Source organism: Penicillium nucicola, assembly GCF_028828085.1.
Source record: "Penicillium nucicola strain IBT 29836 chromosome Unknown utg000003l, whole genome shotgun sequence".
Lineage (NCBI taxonomy): Eukaryota > Fungi > Ascomycota > Eurotiomycetes > Eurotiales > Aspergillaceae > Penicillium > Penicillium nucicola.
Window position 1 is genome coordinate 2,412,428 of NW_026643127.1, and position 13,452 is coordinate 2,425,879.

A 13,452-nucleotide genomic window follows, 5' to 3' on the forward strand; every position below is an offset into this window, starting at 1 on the left:
GGTTATATTAGTAACTGATTACATCATGTAGATTTAACGGGTGATTATGTCATCTGATTGGCCCCTTCCTATTTGGGCGATCAACAGAACTTTTGTTTGTATAAAAGTTATATCTATTTGACATGCGCTGATAATTACACTTTTCATATCATCTTTAAATGTAGCCCTTGATAACAGCAACCTCGGCGTTGAGGATAGATGATCCAGCGGCTCCGATAACGGTGTTGTGAGAAAGAGCCGCGAATCGGATATCGAAGTGGCCACCCTTGGCGCCCTCGCGGACACGGCCAACGCTGACAGTGTAACCACCGGACAGATCACGGTCAAGTCTGGGCTGGGGACGGTCGGGCTCATCAAAGACCTTGATGGCAGGCTGGGGTGCGGAAGGAGCACCCAACTTCTGTGCCTCGGACTGGTATTCCCGCAAGGCCTCAACAACCTGCTCGGCGCTGGGGGTATCACGGTTCTTGAAGCGGAGCGAGACGAATGCCATATGACCGTCAGTGACACCGACACGGGTGCAAGTGGCACCGATGCGGAGACCAGACTGCTCGTCGAAACCGGTAGCACTGGCGTTCAGTGTACCCAGGATCTTCTGAGCCTCGTTCTCAAGCTTGTCCTCCTCGCCGCTAATGTAAGGGATGACGTTGTCCAGGATGTCCATGGTGGGCACACCGGGGTAGCCGGCTCCTGAGACGGCCTGCTCGGTGAAAACCTCGACTTCCTCAACAAGGCCGAACTTGGCCTGGAGAGCAGCGAAGGGAATAACAATTCCAATGACAGCACAGTTGGAATTGCAGACCAGGAAGCCCTTCTTGAGGCCGTACTGCTCGCGCTGGTGAGGGATCAGGTCTAGATGTTGGGGGTTCACAGTGGGAACAACCAGAGGGACTATGGGGTCCTTGCGGTAGTTCTTTGCGTTAGAGAACACAGGAATCTCTGCCTTCATGAAGGCCATCTCTGTATTTGATATATCAGCAGTGCAGTAGTAGTACGGGATATGATATCACATACCGGTCTCGCCAGCGATGTCACTGTTCAATCCAGAGAAGACAAGGTCACAGTCTGAGAACAGCTCGGCCTTGCACTCACGCAAAACAAGGTTGCTCAGCTTCTCGGACATGGGGCGGGCCTGCTTCCAGTTCACGGCATCCTTGTACTTCTTGTTTGCTGAACGCTCGGAAGCACCGATTGCCTGAAGCTCAAGGAAGGGGTGGTCTGCCAGCAAGAGAATAAAGCGCTGACCAACGGAGCCGGTAGCACCGAGTACACCTATATTTTGTCAGAACTATTCATGCATATTTATGTATACAATCTTGACTTGGATGTTGACGACATACCGCACTTCTTCTTGGGAAATTCGGGAGCCATCTTGGAGGTTTTGTGAGCGAATGAATCAACCTTGTATATGTTAGCAACTCCAGTAATTGAAAGAACACAAGGCTATCAATTGGTCTCTCAAGAAGTAAAAGAGACAGCGGCATGGTGAACTGGGCCATATATCACAGAGACCTGTATGAGTCAAAGCGTCTCCAAAGCCCCGCATGCGGTATGGAGGAGGCTCTGCAAGCTCCAATCCTTCGCAGATCTCATTGACAAAGAGATCAAGACACCAGTCTAGCCTTATAGCGATTGGAACAAGGGTCTACACTCACCAGTTTGCTGTTGATGGAGTGGAATGCTAGTGGCAATTGACCGTGACTGCGATATCGCTCTCGGCCAATTGCGCTTGCCCCGCGATGAGTCAGCTTCCTCCGGTCAGTCAAGAATTTGCAGCATTCTGATTGGCTCAACCTACTTGGTGTTCAGGTCAAAGTTTAACGTTCCGCGGTTTGGTCTGTTTGCACCGATGACGTCGCTGCAATTCATCTATACTCAAAATCTAACGCAAGTTTATGTAGTTTGCTGTATAATATTTTCAATGACCAGGTCCAGGAGAATCATCTGAGTGGTCAAATATTTTGCCAGGGTTCAAGAGCCACTTTGGATCCAATGACTGCTTGACACTGCGCATGACATTGATCGTCTCCAGTCCAAGTTCCTTCTTTAAAGATCCCTTCTTGCCCAGTCCGACACCATGCTCCCCCTGTACTCAATTAGCGACTGTCAAGAATCAAAGAGAATCGGCGTTAATACATACCGTGCAAGAGCCCTCCATTTCCAGCCCACGGTCAACCATGTCGTATACGACCTTCTCGACTCGCTCCCTCTCAGCGGGATCATTTCGGTCATACATGATGCTCGCGTGAAAGTTGCCGTCACCAATGTGTCCAAGGATACTAGCGAAAAGTCCAAGATCCACAAGTTCCTTCTTGGAGATTTCTGCAATTGTCAGCACCAAGATTCAAATAGCCGGAGAGGAAGCCATACCAATGATATCAGGCAGTCGAGAAATGGGAACTGCCACGTCTGTTGACCAAACCTCTGATCCCTCCTTACGCAGTGCCATCATACTCCACAGGGACTGCTTCCGTGCCGACCACAAATCATGAGCCTCGCGATCATCACGGGCAAATTCGAAGGACTCAGCATTATTGCTCTTTGCAAGCTTTGTCGTCAGATTGATACTATCCTGGACACCTGCAATAGTTCCAGAGAATTTGAAGAAAAGCGTTGGTGAGACCTTCCACGATCGACCGGTTCCACCCGCGCGGTTGATAACATCCATTTGAACATCATCCATGATCTCCATACATTGCACGGAAACGCCCTTCCGGATAAGCTGCATAGCAGTTGACGCAGCATCCCGAATAGTCGGGAACGCAACCACGCCAACTCGAGTCTGTTCAGGAATAGGTGCAAGCTTCAAAGTAGCTTCAGTGACAATTCCCAGGGTGCCCTCAGAACCAACAAACAGCCCGGTCAGGTTATACCCAGCAGAAGTTTTGCGGGGACGCTTCCGTGTCTTGATAATGCGTCCATCGGCCAACACGACAGTAAGGTTGATCACCCAGTCCTTCATTGTACCATACCGAACAGCATTTGTCCCACTACAATTCGTACCAACCATACCACCAATCATAGCGGAAGGACCGGGATCAACGGGGAAGAACATGCCTGTCTCCTTGATTTGTTCGTTCAACTCCATCCACTGGATCGATGGCTGCACCACGACATCCATGTCCTCCGGGTGAATTTCCAGAACTTTGTTCATGAAGGCGAAGTCGATGGTCAAACCACCAAGCGGCGCGGAAAAATTGGCTTCTAGACTCGATCCACCCGAGTAGGGAATCATAGGCATGCGGTACTTGTTGCAGATCTTGGCGATCTCGGCAACTTCTTCAGTCGTCGTAGGGTATGCAATGGCAACGGGTAACCGGTCTGCATTGAGACTGGACCATTCAGAGTATCCGTGCTGTTGAAGTTCATCTTCTTCAGTGCTGACCGCGTCGTCGCCTAGTTTGGTTCTCAGTTCACTGATGGCCTGGTTGTATACTTTTGTCAGTCCAATTCACTTTCGCAGCCAGTACATTGTGTAATTAGAATATCACCTTTTCGAAATCCTTCGCTGAGCCATACTGTGGCTTCTGAGATGCTTGTGCTGGTCCCTGGCCGTATGAAGCATATCCGTATCCCAACCCCGCAGCAAATGCGGAGACAAGGAGCGCCTTTGTCGGCGTCCAGAATGACAACGGAGCAGCTCCTTTTGATGATTCCGAGCTCGAGGAACTACTTTGGTCTGTTTTCTTCTCTGCGCCTGCTTTGGAACTATTCAATCGAGCCCCACGAGCTAGAATAGTCTGGTGAGGTGATATCCGGGGCCGACAAGGGACTCGGGCAGACAGCGCCCGCGAGACCCTGAGTGCTTGTTGCATGTCGAAGACAATGTATACAAAAGCAAACCAGAAGTTATTTGGAGAGTAAGGATTGAATTCAGAAAGGAAAGAGATCCAAGCCTGGCGACATCGCGGGCCAACATGATGTGATCGGCCTTTTGTCCTCGGGCTAATCCAAAGCGAGTTCGGCTATCGGAGTTCGGCCGAGAAGCTGACTCTGATATGAAGAACAAGCCAAAGCGGCTTAGAATTCCGTTTGAGAGCCAAGAGTGCGGAGAAGAAGCGTGGGTGAAGGCGTGGGGGACGGCTTGAGCCGCTATAGAATGGCTGAACATTGCTTTTTGGGATTCTTCAACAGGGAACTTTCATAATCAATAATGATTCTGTATGATAAACCGATATTAGTTCCCTATGATAGCTTGTTATTATGCGAAGAACATGTACAGTATGCAAAGTAGAAACTTGGAAACCAGAACTGTCATTGGCTCCGAGCATAAAACTCCGTTGATGGGGCAACACGTCCGCAAAGAACCTCCGAACCTACGACATCGCGACACCAGAACATCAAACCGGCATAAGAGCTATCTTATAATCTCCTCGCCAACAAAAATAGATCTTTTCCTGTATGCAAATTTGACACAATGGCAGAGCAGCTCGCTCTTGTGGTGCATGAGGTGGAACGTCTCGTGACCGCGCCCTACGTGCCATCATTACAGGTAAGTTGATATCAACCATTGGCCCAAGCAGATGGTTAACGTATGGCCACAGGATCTCTATGGCATTTCTCAGCAGTGTGCTTCGTCAACTATCAAGTCATGGGCATTCTATAAACCTTGCCAGGCCAGCGCGCTGGGCAATGTTCTAGTGGAAGCTTTATCGCGATCCCGCGTCGCTCTCTCTTTGATAACTGCATTCTGTATGATTGAACCAGAGTCACTTCTGAACAGGAAGCTAACACGGCATAGCATCTGCTTCATCATTTCGAGATGCTCTGCTAACCCGCCACTCGATGATACTTGATGCTTTTCTTCAAAAGGCACTAGAAACCAACGAGCATGAGGTGAGGCATCGGTATTCCAATATTCCAAAAATATCGACTGATAATTTCAGTATATCCCCGCATGTATTGCGCTGCTGTCTTCGCCCCTGCCAGCGGATGTAGTGCCCCCAGCACGCATTGGCCCCTTCATCACGAAGTTGGTGGGAATGATGTCTGACAATCCCGGTATTGAGACAATCAAACCTCTCTACACCATTATGAAAGGATTACAGGGTTCACCAAAAGTCCTCGACGACATCCCCTCCGAGGTCATGTCCAACCTTCAAGTGGAATTCACCAAGATTCTACGCAATTTCGATGACCACATGGGCAATCTCTTATGTCTTGGCACTTTCGCTCAAATCGCATTAGCACAACCACCATCTTCTCAAAATCAACACGGATCAGAATCAATCTCGTGGCTTCTCAACATCAAGGATTTCTTCGGCCCCAAGCGTGGATTAAAGACGCTGGATTTGGTTGTATTGCGCGTCATTCTTGCTTGCTCATCCAGCTGCAGCCTGTCACCATCACAGGCTGCTGAAAGCATTAAGCTAGCTATCTACATCGCTGATGTGGTCCAGTCTGATCAGAAACATAGTTGGATGGCTAGCAACTCTTCCAAACTTGCCAAGCTGTGCAATAAGGCTGGGACAGATGGCCTTGATGACAATATACGAACAATGGCATGTCGGTTTCTGTGTGGAGTGCAAAACACTACTAATAATTTCCTATAGGTTACAATATTTTTGCTTAGCCTCGTCCCTGCAAAGTCTTTGCCATCTCAAGTACGAGATTTTGGTTTAAACACCCTCTTGCACAAAGAAAGCCAGGAGGTTGTAGAGAAGGTACCCCCGCGGCTTATTTCACGACTATCCAGAAAGCTAGCTGTAAGTACAAAAGCCCCAGTATTTGGTTGATTTCTGACAACAACAGACATCTGGAGAACTGGCTTCCCAATATCTTTTGAACTTCACATGCTCTTCTTTAAAAACAAGTGGCATCCAAGACCATAAGACCGTCAGCAAGGTGTGCCTGGCAACTCTGATCTTGGCTGGTCTACAGGAAGGCGATTCAAAGTTGATGCTTTCTAATATTTCCAGCTCAATGGCCGCCTTCAAACAGAGCCTTGTCGAGATGCTTGAGAGCTTCCCTCGGAAACCAAGCAAAGATGTCTGCGATTAATCAGCTGTGTGCTTGTCTCAACAATGCACAATGCAAAACCAGCTGTTTGTATCCTTGCTCGGGCTCTACAATTGTGTTTCCTCAGAGCAAAATGGAGGTGATACTTTCATGCAATCTCTTGTTGGGTATGTAGAGAGATCATTGCCACATGGAAGCTGTAATTTTTCCCAGGCAGGTCCAACAGAAGTCTCTGGCTCGCTTTCCATACGCCATAGAGATGAATTCTCATTGCCGTGCGCCTCTCGCAATTGGCGCCAGGATATGGCCTCAGAATTCATGGAGACTTCGCGGCATACTCAAGCGACCATGATGCAAAAGATCGAAGATGCATGCTTTGAACTAGAGCGCCGCTGCTATGATGTGGAAGGTCCTGTTCGAGCCGCCGAGGAACAAAGAGACCAAATGGCCGAAGAGAATCGTCAGCTAAAAGAACACATTGAACAACAGGAGACTCGCCTAGGTGAATTCTCGGAATCTTTTGCTGGTCTTCATGATGAGAACACCCGCCTCGAGGAGCAACTGCAAAGCGAATCTTCACGAGCCGAACAGCTTTCAAAACTTTTTGCTTCTGTGAAGGAGGAGATTCAGACACAGCAATGGCAATCCGAGAAAGCTATTTGTCTCGAAAAAGAACAGGCTCGGTCTAAGGAGTTAGAAATGATGGCTGCCTTGACAGAAAAAGACGATCAAATAGAAGATCTTCAGCAGGAAATACGTCTTGTGCAAACTGAGAATGACCGAATCCGTCAGACTCTCGATCAAGTTTCAATGGAGAAAGATGCTTCTCTGGATACCTTCGGGCTTCTGAAAGAGGAGCTTGCAACTATGAAGGATAGTCTCGAGCAAAGCAGACTTCTCACTACTCGCAAGGAGGATGAGATCAAGCGGTTGTTGGCCGAGGAAGACAATCTACGTATAGAAGTGGCGACTCTGAAATCAACAGTATGTCTCTTAAATTTTCGTGGAAAGTTGGCATTTACTAACTGATTGCAGGTTGATAAACAAAATATCGAAGTTGAAAAAGCTGTCGATTTACTGCAAGAATCCGAGGGAAAAATGAGTAGTGAACTTGAGAAGCTCCAGCAGGATCATAAAGTGGAGGTCTCTAGGGCCACAACTAAGGTATGGGCTTACCCTTATTTGATGAACCTACAAGAATACATACTCAAGCAGCGATATTCAGATGGCCAAGCAGGAAGAAGAAATCAGACACTTGCAAGCCGCTATGGATGGTGTCACTCTAGATGCTTCTAAGAACGCCCTGTCCAAGGACAAACGAATCGCACATTTGGAAAGAAAGGTAAGCCACCGTCCATCTGTGAAAACCCTGATATACTAAATTATTCGGCCCTAGATCCAAGCTTTCCGTGATGAACGTGCCGCCAAGGCTCGCGAATTTTCCGAAGCTCAGCAACACATTGGAAGACTCATGGGTGTGATGGGCTTCTCGTCCAATGCCCCTGAATCCACCAGTCCCAAACATCAGCGGGCCAGATCAAGTATCTACCCGACAGAAGCTGCAGGTGCCCAACAACAAGTCAGTGATGACGAAGACACACAACTGGCACAGTCTTTTGAATCGTTGGCATCATTTAATGGACCCACACCCAAACGACCAAGAGGAAACCGTTCACCCCCAGCATTCACTACTCCTTCTGTCATGCCTCAGACAAGGGTTCAATCTACAACCAAGGGAATGCCCAAATCTGCCCGGCAGCCACTAGCAACTGCCAATAGCAAGAGTCCGATCAACCCTCAAGCAAGTGGTTTATCAAAGCCTCATGAAGTCGATACCTCGTTCCAGGAAAGTCAGGCACAGGAAAATATTGAAGGGCACAGACTAGAGGATTTTGATTTAGATATGGACCTTGAGTTTTCGAAGGAGTTCCTTCTTTCAAGTACTGCTTTTACGGGATCGAATGATCAAGCCGTGCTATAACTATTTCGAAAAGAAGCCCTTATCTTTTCAATCTCGAAGATTTTCTAATCCTTCCAAAATACTGAAAAAAAGAAAACTAAGGCCAGCAAATGTAGGATACAGAAGTTCGGAGTCTGCAAGGCTCTAATAATTACCTGCTGAAATAATTCAAACAAGGGCTATTCCCTATGATAGGCTAGGGCGTTCAAAGGACGACTTCAGGAATTTGGATAAGATAGGCATCAAAATGACAAGAAAATAGTTCTTTAGCTATGAGTCTATAAGACACATTTCTTCTCGTTGCGATACAAGAGCCCCGGGGGTTAACACTGACCACTAAGCGTACCAAAACGACGACAAAATATGGCCCCAGCTATAGATTTCTTATAAGATGGTGGTGCTTTTTGACAGAAACTTGCTTCTCTCGTCGCCATTTCGCGCAACCCCATCTCATTATCTTGTCTATCGAAAAAGGTTCATTGTATGTACCATTTGAGTTTGACACAGCACAAATTCACGCAAGCCACCCTGTCTCTGGGGCATGCTTCACCTATGGGTCCCGGCCCAACAGGTATGTGCCATACTCTCGCCACCTATCATGTGTCTTCAATTATCTGACTATCCGTCTCATCTGTGAGACAAAACGTTTTGTGGGTGATCGCTTGGAATAAGCATAGTCTGACATCGGCAATCCTGGTGAACTTCGACCTATTCTGTGACTGAGTACGAGATAAACCTGATCTGATACCAATCTCAAAGAGTCTGATCAGGCAAAAAAGAACTCTCGAATAGTCACATTGGATGCTTAAAACTTGTTCCACATCCACTCAGATCAAGAACCGCAATCGTGTATCTACGGGTGATCTAGTTTGTTCCACTTCTACTCCATTGCGACGGATCTATTCTCATTTCAGCCTTTTTCTGTCATTTGTTCTACTACAATTGTGAATCTTCTTCGCTTTCTTTGTTTTACCTTTATCACATCGCCTTGCTTCCGCTTCCACGGCTGTAAACTTCAAAGCTTCTTTTCTTACCTCAGGATATGTTCTGATCCTGGCTTTTCTTTACTTCGCTTTCACTTCTTCTCCTTCTCTGCTCTTTCACTTCAGCCACTGCCGAATCCTCTTATCACTTGCCAGTCCTGCAGCGTTAAAGCGAAAGCCGGGATGACTGAAATGACTGATCCCACAGGCGCTGGAGCACCAGTGTACACCTCCTGGAAGAAGCATGAGTCAGTCGGCATTGATCTTTCAGATGTTCCTAGGGCTGCGTCAACTCACGATATATATGATGCCCTAAAAAAGGAGGGCACTATCGTGAAAATCGACCTGTACGAGACCTCTGATGGCCGCGCAACTACCAGAGGCTTTGTGCGCTTCAGGTTAGTCTTGTCTCATTGCTAATTCTCATTATATCAAGATTAATTTTCAATAGCCCTCCCCCTGAGCGTGATTTCTGGACCAATGGCTGCTACCAAGTGCCCCTCCGCAATGGCCCTGTGGTGCCAATTAAACTGGGCCTGAATCATTTCTCCGATGGCGAGACTGTTCCCAGCCCAGTTCGCTCAAAGGTTCATATCCCTGCCAGGAAGGCAAGTGTTGAAAAAAATAAAGACTGTCAAAATGACCAGAGTACTAATTAATGACTGATATTAGGAGCTAATGACCACTAAAGTTGGCATTGGTATACTCGTCGATGCCGTGGCTGTCCATACCATGCACATCTTTGATCAGTCTTCTGGGCCTAGGTTTGTCATTGATGTGTTGCGCAGGTGTCTTTATGTATACTTCAAAGTAAGCATCCGCTCAAAGGCTGGCGACATGTCTCTGCATGACTATCGACTCAGATTCACCTTCCTCCAGCTGTCTCAAATCTTCGAGCAGTATGACACCACTACAGAGCAGACATCTTTTCTGATAATCCTGGACTCTTCGCCTATCCTTCATCGAAGACTGAAGAATATCTCATCCTCGTTTACCGGGATGAGGTACTGGAGAGAGGAGGATGCCTGGTATCGTCAGACAGCTATGCGTCGCAATCCACATGTCATCGATACATCCTGCAACAACCTGAAGAAGTCGGGACATATCATTGATGCAGGCTAGTATTGGTACACATTTGACCGTTGGCTTTAATTTTTCTGACTTTTGTCCTTGAAATAGCGCGATGGAACGTGTTCAAGATAACGTTCGCATCTGAACTCAAACAAGACGGCGAAGCCTTGAAGCTCACTCGAGCGATGTTCAAAGACTACAATATCTCCATCGAGGATGGGAACCGCTTTACCGAGAGAAAAGCCCGGCCAATCCCGGTGTGGCACTGGATCGATCACGTCGGGCCTCAGTCGAGCAAGGCTTCCTTGTTCCTGCTACAGGGCATGGGGAATGACAACTACGTGCACCTTCACATGCATGTTCGGTACCAGCTCGAAGTCTGCATATCTCATGGATATTTGTCTGAGTTCACAATGACTCGCGAGTTTGTTGAGAAGTTGAGTAACATGAAACCAGCCGAAGGCCAGAGACTGCTGGAGTACGTGGCAACACAGAAAAAGAAATACTTTGATCCAATGGAAATATTCGATTTGAAGCCCTCGAAAGGTACAACTGACACCAAAATCCCGGATTATTGTTGCTTCATGCGAACTGCACGAGTCACTCCAACTACCATCTACTACAACACCCCCTCCGTGGATGCCTCCAACCGCATCGTACGCAAATACTCGGAGGTGGCTGACCATTTCCTTCGTGTGCGGTTCACGGACGAGAAAACAGAAGGTCGCATTAACTCCTCTATGAGTGATAATAACAACGAGGTATTCACCAATGTTAAGCGGACACTGTCAAACGGCATCACTATTGGAGACCGACACTATGAGTTTCTTGCGTTTGGCAACTCTCAGTTTCGAGAACATGGCGCTTATTTCTTTGCCACAGGCGGGCCCATGACCGCAGCTTCAATCAGAGCCTGGATGGGTCAATTCAATCACATTCGAAATGTGGCCAAGTATGCGGCGAGACTGGGACAGTGTTTCTCGACTACTCGTGCCTTTTCCAGCACTAATGTCGTTGTTTCTCGGTGTGAGGATATTGTTCGCAACGGCTTTACTTTCTCAGATGGCGTTGGAAAGATATCGAAGTTTCTTGCGCAAATGGCCAAAAATGAACTTGATATCAAGACACCAACTCGAAACCTTCCATCGGCCTTCCAGTTTCGCCTCGGAGGTTCCAAGGGAATGCTTGTAGTTTCACCTGATCCTCACCCTCGAGAAGTGCATATCCGCCCCAGTCAATACAAGTTCAACACCGAGTCCAGCGGATTGGAGATAATTCGTTGGTCTCAATTTTCGTTTGCAACTCTGAACCGCCAGATCATCATCGTTCTCTCTGCTTTAGGAATCCCAGACAGGGCTTTTCTGAAGAAGCTGGACTATATGCTGAGCAGCTTTAATGATGCCATGACGGACGATCAGAAGGCCATTGAACTGCTGCAAAAGTGGATTGACCCAAATCAAATGACCCTCACAATCGCCCAGATGATTAGAGATGGTTTCAGACGTGCTGACGAGCCATATGTGTGCACTGTCCTTGAGCTATGGCGAGCTTGGCATTTGAAGTATCTGAAGGAGAAGGCTAAAATCACTGTCGAGCAAGGCGCTAACCTACTAGGCTGTCTGGATGAGGTCGGTGTCCTGAAAGGCCATTTCGAAGATCAAATACCAAAAGAAGACGCGCCACGGAGAGAGAAACTGGCTGCTCTGCCTGAAATTTTTGTACAGATCTGCCGCTGTGAAAAACAGGATGACAAACATGCTAAGTACGAAGTCATCGAAGGTGTCTGCATCTTGGCTCGTAATCCCTCTCTCCACCCTGGCGATATCCGTGTGGTCCGAGCAGTGAATCGACCTGAGCTGCACGACTATCGTGATGTAGTCGTGCTTCCTCAAACCGGCGATCGAGACGTTGCAAGCATGTGCTCAGGGGGTGATCTTGATGGCGACGACTACCTCGTCATTTGGGATCCGGATTTGATTCCAACTCATTGGTTCACGAAGCCCATGAATTACACTAGCAGAAAAGTCCCAGATCTTCTTCACGATGTGACAGTTGATGAGATCACTTCCTTCTTTGTCGTGTACATGAAGAATGACTGCCTGCCAACCATCGCACATGCTCATTTAGCCTTGGCTGATTGGCTTCCGAGGGGCGTCATGGAGAAGAAGTGCCTACGTCTGGCTCAACTCCATTCTGACGCTGTTGATTTTAACAAGACTGGCGCTGTTGCAGTCATGACGAAAGATTTGAGGCCCACAAAATGGCCTCATTTCATGGAGAAGAGACATGTTCCACCATCACGGACTTACAGGTCCAACAAGATCCTTGGCCAGCTGTACGACGCAGTAAAGATCCCTGCCTTTCTTCCCAATCTGAAAAAGCCCTTTGATCTTCGGGTCTTGACTTCGCCGCTCCTCGAAGCCAGTGAGAAATACATGGTCTATGCGAAAGAGCTCAAAGAGGAATATGATATGGCCGTACGACAAATCATGGCCCAATATGAGATTGAAACCGAGTTCGAGATCGTTTCCGGCTTTACTCTTCGTCACTGCTTCCCGGGCAAGGATTACAAGATGCAGGAAGACATGGGCCGGATCTCATCAACACTCCGGGGAGGATTCCGCCATCAGTGCTACAACAAAGTCGGGAAAACCGGTGATAATATTGCTGCCTTGGTACTCGCCATGTACCGTGTGACCCATGAAGAGATGACTGTAGCACTCAAGGCTCAACAGCAGGAAGAAACGTTGAGAGAAGACCTCTCAAATGTCAATGTGCCCAGAACCAAGCTTCCACTGATCAGTTTTCCTTGGATTTTCTCCGAAGTCCTTGGCAAGCTTGCAACGAACAAAGCCAGGGAGCACGCAGGGCCAGGAGAAGCCACTGCCGCTGTTCTTTCCGGTGAACCTCGGGGCAGCTTATTCTTCACTTACAAGCAGGCTCAGAGATCTACCCAGCCTGTTAATGGCCAGAAAGATCTAGAAATGGTAGAGCCTCCCGAGCTTACCGCATCTGCGCGACCCCCAAGTCCGTCGGGTTATTGGGAATCACTAGATGATGTTCCTAGCGAAGAAGGGGGCATCTCTAAAGATCTCAATGCAGAGCCACCTTTCAATGAGACCATCATGCGCAGTTTAAGAGAATGCCGTCTTGCATGCGAAAATGAGACCAGCGGACGTGAATCCAAGTGTTCAGTGCGACCTTGGTGTGAAATGGTTGAGCGCCATGGCGAGGTCTCGGAAATAGGCGGTAAAAGCGACGAAGGGGTTTGCTCCAAGGAGCCCGTGAAGATCGACATGGTGGAAGATGCTGAGATGAAGGGTAACTTCAAGCCTAACCCGCTTGATGAGCTGATGAACATGATCGGCTAGATAGTTGAAGGTAAGAGACTTGTTGCGTTACAGTGTCGAGATGGAGGTCGAGACAGACACCTAGAAAACCCCCAAAAATAGAGAATTATTCTCTTTAAATTATTGCTTA

At 47.8% G+C, this 13,452-nt stretch overlaps 4 protein-coding genes across 4 annotated transcripts; 2 read left to right on the forward strand and 2 right to left on the reverse strand.

Moving 5' to 3' along the window:
- Positions 1–154: 154 nt before the first annotated feature.
- On the reverse strand, positions 155–1,371 carry N7511_004461 (aspartate-semialdehyde dehydrogenase family protein; the record flags this gene model as incomplete). Its single annotated transcript, XM_057126886.1, has 3 exons — positions 155–960; positions 1,015–1,272; positions 1,341–1,371. 3 exons carry the CDS (start codon positions 1,369–1,371, stop codon positions 155–157), a joined length of 1,095 nt encoding a protein of 364 aa, XP_056985776.1.
- A 547-nt stretch (positions 1,372–1,918) lies between these two features.
- N7511_004462 (uncharacterized protein) lies at positions 1,919–3,815 on the reverse strand (the record flags this gene model as incomplete). Its single annotated transcript, XM_057126887.1, has 4 exons — positions 1,919–2,086; positions 2,141–2,322; positions 2,371–3,424; positions 3,492–3,815. The coding sequence occupies 4 exons, from the start codon at positions 3,813–3,815 to the stop codon at positions 1,919–1,921; spliced, it is 1,728 nt and encodes a 575-aa protein (XP_056985777.1).
- Positions 3,816–4,417: 602 nt separating this feature from the next.
- N7511_004463 (uncharacterized protein) lies at positions 4,418–7,939 on the forward strand (the record flags this gene model as incomplete). Its single annotated transcript, XM_057126888.1, has 11 exons — positions 4,418–4,492; positions 4,545–4,692; positions 4,742–4,836; positions 4,887–5,515; positions 5,573–5,705; positions 5,752–5,988; positions 6,043–6,125; positions 6,216–6,942; positions 6,994–7,122; positions 7,184–7,300; positions 7,355–7,939. 11 exons carry the CDS (start codon positions 4,418–4,420, stop codon positions 7,937–7,939), a joined length of 2,958 nt encoding a protein of 985 aa, XP_056985778.1.
- A 1,145-nt stretch (positions 7,940–9,084) lies between these two features.
- N7511_004464 (RNA dependent RNA polymerase) lies at positions 9,085–13,343 on the forward strand (the record flags this gene model as incomplete). Its single annotated transcript, XM_057126889.1, has 4 exons — positions 9,085–9,299; positions 9,353–9,509; positions 9,574–10,018; positions 10,081–13,343. The coding sequence occupies 4 exons, from the start codon at positions 9,085–9,087 to the stop codon at positions 13,341–13,343; spliced, it is 4,080 nt and encodes a 1,359-aa protein (XP_056985779.1).
- Between the last annotated feature and the right edge of the window lie 109 nt (positions 13,344–13,452).